This window comes from Aythya marila, assembly GCF_965140915.1.
Source record: "Aythya marila genome assembly, chromosome: 1".
Classification (NCBI taxonomy): domain Eukaryota; kingdom Metazoa; phylum Chordata; class Aves; order Anseriformes; family Anatidae; genus Aythya; species Aythya marila.
In genome coordinates this window covers 124,551,293-124,558,122 of record NC_139042.1, presented here as the reverse complement: position 1 = coordinate 124,558,122, position 6,830 = coordinate 124,551,293, and the positions used below count along the sequence as shown (strand labels likewise).

Below are 6,830 nucleotides of genomic sequence, written 5' to 3'. Positions count from 1 at the left end.
AGTCAGACAGGAAAACCAGAACAAAACAAAGCAATGAAGCACAGCAAAAAGGAGAGGCTGAGTCTTCGATCCTTTCTTCTCCGGTAGCATATAATTTCCCCTTCCCCACCATTAAAATGTCAGAAATTAACAGTCAACTTCAGTTAAGCCAAACTGAAAGAGAAAGAGAAGGCAGCAAAGTCCTTAGAAGCTGCTTCACACAGACAGAGGTTCGCCCCACACCGTCAGTAGGCATCCTCCACAAGCACACACAGGGCCCAGAGAGTTTTTTGACCGACGTTTATTTTATGTTCCTGAATGAGTTTCTAATAAAATAAAACGCTCAAAATGTGCAACGAGTACAGTCCTCTGTGGGGTCCCCTCTACCGCTGAATGAATGCTGGAGCAGGGCAGGCAGGGGAGAGGGAGAAGGAAGTGGGCATGGGGAGAAAACACCAGCTGGCTGCCAGGGATCTGGGCTCCGGCCACCTCCTGTGTGTGAGCGTCCCAGCTGTGAAATGCTGTGGGAGAGGGCATGAAGGAGGAGCAAAGGCTGGGAGAGAGAAGTGAAACTGAAGCAGATGATAGCTACTGGCTCTAATACTTCCCACAGCTCCAAAGCGTCTGTGCTGCCAGCCCCGTTACTGCAGCAGTGACTCTCATCTTGCCTTGGTATGCAGCTTCCAGCCCCTCTGAAGGTGCAAAGCTCCCGTGGCCTCCTGCAATGTTCATGCCATCCCTAGACCCTCCTCAGAGGTCTGCGTGGTGCTCATCTCTCTGCAGCGTGGCACACAGAGTTTCATCTTCCCATGCAGACCAGGCCTGGTGTCCCTGCTCCCATCAGCACTCAGTTTGCTGGATTGTCTCTTTCTGGCTCTCCTCCACATCCTTCTTATTTGGCACAGTGACTGCAACTATCCCTTCCAGTGCTGGGTAGGAAGCGGGAAGGCGTGCCTGGAAGAGAAGAAAGGGACAATATTAGGTGTTGGAGGAACACAGATTGGCACAAGGCTGGGCTTCCCCCTGCCATGGAAAACACAGTCCTACTGCTGTCACCCACGAGGCTCCCATTCACACCTTGAGTCAGGGAAGAGCCCCATTCCTGCTCTGAAAATATGCAGCTTCTTCTGGTGAAGACTGGCTCAATCCTATCATCTCTGTGGTGTCACAGGCATACAGAATAGCAAAGGCAGGACATCTAAGAATGATCTGGGCAATGGTCTGGCTGTTGTCAGGTTCAACATTAAGCCTGATTTTACAGTACCTTTTCCGAGAGAATAATTAGAGGCATGAAGGTCTGTGCAAAATGAGGTAAGAAACAATTTAAGACAGACCCTCTTTCACATCTTGCTTTAACAAGAGACTTTTTAGACATGGGAAAGCAAGTGGATCTACAAGACCCACTTGTTCCTGGTGGTGATAAAGTATATAGTGCCACACAGACAATTAATACAACTGGAAAATGAGATTAGAAGAATGGCATTGTAGGTGCTATCTCATCTAAGAGGAAGGAACTGGGATTTTGCTGGTAAGTTTCTACCAGGCTTTATAGAAATGGTAAGTATGGGTCTTCAAAGCTTGGTTGTGGCAGCAATCATTAATGGCACAGAGAGTGTGAAAGCACTGATAATGAATTCTGTAGATGATACAAAGATGAGGAGCCTCATTTGGAAGAAGGAAGATGAAAATGTTACCGAAAACCAGGTATTTTAGGAGAATGCAACAGTAAGATGAATGATGGTGAATGAAATGAAACAGTACCAACTGCGTGTTGGTAGGCTCAGGAGCTCAGAACAGGAATGCCTGCTGTGTTGGCAAAAGCTGATGAAGGCATATCTGCAAGCCACCGCTGTACAACCAGTGCAAGAAGAGCAAATGTAGCCTTAGAAGATGCCAGCAAAGACAGGGAGAAAAAGAGATAAGAGCTTTTTTTTTTTTTTTTCCTCAACCTTATCTGCATTCTCACAAAGGATGAGCCGAGTAGGGAGTATGTGCAGAGAAGTGCCTGAGGGCTATCAGTGGATGGAGGACCTGTGCTGCAACAGAGAAGGCTTGCTTACTTGTCAAAGAAAGGCCATCAGGGCATGTACCAATGCTCTGAGGCAGTGAATACCCTGGCTGGATTAGAGCTGTTAAAGCTAACTGAGCTGGACACCCAGGTATCCTATTTTCTGCTGGCTGAGGATTTACATTTACACTGTAAAAAGGTTCCTGTCCAAGGTTTTAGGCCAGAAAGAGGGGTTTTGATCATCTTGTCCCACCTTGCACAGTCTAAAGAGTCACCCAGGGACCTGCAGAAACTGGATTTCTCCCTCAGACTCCCCTTTAACATCAGTGCTGATTAAGAATGGGTGACAAAGAACCAGTCACGAGTCGCGCTGGCACTGCTCGTGGTGTTTTTTCAAAGCCCATCTTGCTTCTGTTCTGATGCTGCATGCTTCAGCTTCCAGCCACAGGGATTTGCTGGAAATCTGCGTCACTGCTGTTATGTCCCTCCTCTAGCTTGGGGCAGGCTCGAGTCACCCAGCCTCCTCACTGGGGCGAGCGCCCCCACTTGAGATTGCTCCGAGCCCTGGGCTTCCCTCAGCACTGGAAGGGGATTTTCACAGTGGGCCCTTTCCAAGAAGCTAGGTGAAAGGCAGCTACATCACAGCTGCTCACAAGAGGTGTTCCTCGTCAGCAAAGGGAAACACAGATGTGAGAATTTGCCATATAATTCATTTGCAGAGAAACAGCATGAAAAATGCAGAGAAACTGCATGATTTGTTTGCACATTTTTTTTTTTTTCAGTCGTGTGCAGGGAAGGTATCAGTTCTGGACTGGTCAATAAAGGCAGGGCAGTTTTCTGAAGAGGAGAACTGGAACAAGCTGAACAAATGAAGGGCAGTAAGTTGCCGGAAGCGCACAGCTGAGAAGTGCTGAGCCAGCAACAACAGACCTGCGTCGAATCAGCGTCTGGGTACCAGCAGGCATTTGTATGGGTCAGGAGACTGCTGCATCAAAGCATCCAGACAAAGAACAAGAGAGAGGACACCTACGAAAGCCTGGAAATTAGCCCTTCTTTGTTACAGTGTGGCTTCATCTCTGCAAGAGTAAACAAGGAGCTTTTTGAGGCTGGGCTCCTACCACTCCTCAGAGGTACCTAACCCGCACCACACGAACCCTGGGATTAGCCAGATCTGGTGATGCACAGGATACAACCACACATCCATGCATGCTCAGCAGGCTGCCCGAGTCCCATTCCTTCTACATTTCCCAATTGATCCTCCTGCTGTCTTGTCCTTAAGACGCTCCATCGCTGGCTCTAGAGTACCCAGGGGAAGGTCAACCAAGGGGTGATATACAGAAAAAGTAACAGAAATGGGATGATGAACACTTACCCTTTTCTGTAGGGCCAGAGCCAGAATACAGACCATAAGCAGGAAGAAGAGGGTGACTGTGAGCCCAAAAGTAACTTGCCCACTGAAGATGGTGGGAGGGCTGGAGACCTGGGCACCTATGAGGAGGAAGCACAGTTAGGAAGGAGGGAAAGGTTGATTTTTCACCGGAGCAAGACTGGGACTGCACAAAGAGAGGCAAAATGGAAAAGGATGCAAGGAAATGGAAGGAGCAGCAGGAGGAACTGAGAGATAGATAGGATGACACTAAGATGGGATATAAGCAGCCAAAGGGGAGAAGGATGGGGTGAGACAGAGAGAAGAAATGACAAGGCAGTTGAACAGGGTGAGAAGAAGGGATTGGTTACAGATGTGCAGGAGGTGGTACCTGTGATCTGCAGCCCATATTCCACTGCTCCCAGTCTGCCTTCTGGGCCATACACACTGCATTCCCAGATGCCCACATCTTTTTGTGACACCTGGGGTATGTCCAAGGTGGGGCCAGTTTGGGATCTGTGGTCCTTCAGGTTGTGGGAGGTGAATGTAACCCCCTTCTTGTTAGTAGGGGCTGAGCTGAGGAGCTCCCACTGGAAACGTTCATGCCCCTGGAGGTGTGTGACACCGCACATGACCAGCAAGTGAGACCCCTCAGAAATTGGTCCAGGGATACTTGGGGTAACTGCAGAAAAGGAAAAAGCTACTGTCAGGAAAGGCAGCAGGCAGGTCCACTTGTCTTCCTCATTCCTCCTATTACAACCCTCCTTCATTACCTCTTCTAATTTATTTTCTTTTTCTTCCTCAGTCTTCGAGAAGAATAATGGAGTTACCCAGGAAAAAAACAAAACAAAACAAAACAAAACAAACAAACAAAAAAAAAACAAACAAACCAAACCAAACCAAAACAAAACAACAACAAAAAAAAAACACACCTGCTTTCAGCAGAGTGCAGTGCAATGCAATGCCCTTCTTAGCCACCCTGGGGCTGGAACCCACGAGCAGGAACAACCCACACTCAGAGCACTGATGCACAGGAAGACTTATCAGAGAAGGACCCCAGAGAGATGATGCACACCCCTGTCTCTCTTCTCACCTCTAACCACTGCCAAGGTCACATCCCTCCTCATTGTCTTGCTGCCAACAGGGACTGCACAACTGTACCGCCCTGCATCGTCTGGCCCCACTGCAGGGAGATGAAGGGGGAAGCTTCTGCTGCTCTGGTTCTGGGAGATGACCCAGTCTTGTAAGTGTCCTCCTGCGAGGTGGCTCCAGTGAGCTGCCACCACGTTGATCCCAAAAGCACTGGGCAGGTAGCTCAGGGTGCATGGCAGATCGGCTGCAGAGCCAGCTGCAGCATAAACCACAGGGTTGGCAGGGCCATCGAAACCTGAGTGAGAAAGACCACAATGCTGAAATGCTCTTTCCAGTGGTGGTTGGAAAGAGCTCCACCTATGAAACGAGGGCAGGATGAGAGCTGGCAAGCTGAAGCTGCTGGTGTTGGCCAGTGGCCACACCAGAGGAAGCAACCTGGGGATGCTGGAGTTGCAACGTCGAGGCTAAGCTTACCTAGAATTTGCAGGTCGTGCGTGGCAGAGACGACCACATTATCGGAGTATCTGAGCTGGCAGTGCCAGGACCCTGAGTCACTCATGGAGGGCTGGAGGATGGAGAGGGCCCCTTGCAAGGAGTAGAAATTCTTGGTGGTGGGGACCGGGCGCCCGTTGTGGAACCAGCGTGTCTCCACCAGGCGGGCCCGGTGGCTGGAGTTGCAGCTCATCAGGAGAGGCTCACCTTCCACCACAGGGCCGGGTGGACTGAGGGTTACTTCAACAAAGAGAAAGGAGGAGGTGGAAACTGATCAGAAGAGGGCCACCAAGCCTTCTTTGGTGCCCCTCCTGTCCTAGCGTTGTCCCTCTCTCCAGAGCCAAGAGCAGACAGCAGGACACTGTGTGCTTTAGGGGGGCTGCTGCCCGTATTTTAACCCCCTCCCTTACAGCCTCCCTGGTACTAAAACCAAGGTTCTCCGTGGTTTCCATCTTCTCCTACCTGTAACAATCCCCAGCTCCACCTGGCAGCTCTGGACCTCTGTGCTGTACGCCACCTGTGCCTCGTAGAGGCCGGCGTCCCCGCTCCTGACGGGGTCGATCCGCAGCGAGAAGTTGCCGCTGCGTAAGGCAGAGTCCTGGACCGAAACCCGGGGCCTCATGGGCAGCGCCGTCTTCCTGAGGCCAGTGTACTCCACCTCCAGCACCACGTGCGGCTCCTGGTGGGCGCTGCAAGAGGGACCAGAGGGTCGAAGGCCAGCTGAGGGGATGTGGAGGCAGCGCAAGGAGGCTCAGAGGGGCTCCCACCCTCCCCAGTCCCCACGATGAGTTTTTACCTTCCCCCGTGGCGCTTCCACAGCACCGATGTCCAGTCAGATGGCTGTTTCCAGATCCTCCCCTGCTTCCTGGGGCTCAGGTAGCAAGGCAGCACGGCCGAGCTCCCCTCTCTGGCCCACACCTTCTGCTCCCCGGCCGCTGCTCCTGGGAGGATGTTGCCAGCTGTAACGAGACAGGAGGTCTGAGCAAAGGGTGGCAGGCACGGAGCAGGGGGTGATATCCAACCATCGACGGTGGGCGTAGAAATAAATAAATAAATAAATAAATATAAAGGATAAAAAATACAGGTGTGTCAGGGACAAACATCCAGACTGAGCTCACCCAGCTACTCTGCCCTCCCTTCTACCTTCAGCCCCTCTTACCACTGAAAACCAGCAGGGTGAAGGTGAGGAGCAGCACCAGGGACACCAGCCTCATGATGGCCCCCAGGAGAGGCGAGAGGCAACGTCTTCCCCCTCAGATCCGTGCTCGATGGGGTCCGAAGCTTTAAGGGGTCAGCAAAAAACGAGGCATGGACAAATGGCGAGGTGCTGGCGTGGGCGGATGAACCGAGTGGGGGGCAGCTGGGCTTGCTTGCTCTTGTGATCTCCGTCTCTTTCTGATCAAGGTATTTCCCTAGATGCCCTTATATTGCGAGTGGGCAGCTAACTTCCTTGTATCACTAAGAAGATGCGTCACGACTAAGAAACCAGTGCAAGTCTGAGGCACGTGAAGGCAGAGATAAAGCCAGTGAGAAAGGGGAGGGAGGGACCAGAGACACTGCTCTAAGCATCTTTTAGTGGAAATTCTTTTGGTCGCTGTTGTTTTTCTTACAAGTTTTGCTTCTACACAGACAGTGGAAAAAGTGTAGAAGGCACTTCCCAGCAAGTGCCCTTCATGTTTTTCTTTTATCTCTTACCTTTTTTGGTTTGATCTTTCCGCCTCTCACAGCTTCTCTCTAATTGTTTCAGGGCTTTTCAGCACATGTTGGTCTTTTCTTTTTTTTTTTGTCTTTTTTTTTTTTTTTTTTTTTTTCTAGTGGTTTCCTCCCTTCTCTGCTCTCTTTCATCCCACAGATGTGCTGATTTCTTGGCTTTTTCTTGTTGGTCAGTTTGCA

The 6,830-nt window shown here is 50.7% G+C and overlaps 1 protein-coding gene across 1 annotated transcript; it reads right to left on the bottom strand.

Annotated features, from left to right (window-relative positions):
• Positions 1-284: 284 nt before the first annotated feature.
• Positions 285-6,629, bottom strand: LAG3 (lymphocyte activating 3). Its single transcript, XM_082751717.1, has 8 exons — positions 6,097-6,629; positions 5,734-5,896; positions 5,400-5,626; positions 4,920-5,177; positions 4,447-4,740; positions 3,745-4,035; positions 3,360-3,475; positions 285-933 (listed from the first exon to the last, which is right to left on the bottom strand). The coding sequence occupies exons 1-8, from the start codon at positions 6,149-6,151 to the stop codon at positions 820-822; spliced, it is 1,518 nt and encodes a 505-aa protein (XP_082607843.1). The 5' UTR covers positions 6,152-6,629; the 3' UTR covers positions 285-819.
• Positions 6,630-6,830: the final 201 nt, after the last annotated feature.

Excerpts from the sequence above, each read along its gene's own strand:
- LAG3 (XM_082751717.1), bottom strand. The coding sequence starts at position 6,151 with ATGAGGCTGGTGTCCCTGGTGCTGCTCCTCACCTTCACCCTGCTGGTT. Across the intron at positions 5,178-5,399 it reads GGAGCTGGGGATTGTTACAG|TAACCCTCAGTCCACCCGGC; the intron begins GTAGGAGAAGAT and ends TCTTTGTTGAAG. Across the intron at positions 4,036-4,446 it reads GACCTTGGCAGTGGTTAGAG|TTACCCCAAGTATCCCTGGA; the intron begins GTGAGAAGAGAG and ends CCTTTTCTGCAG.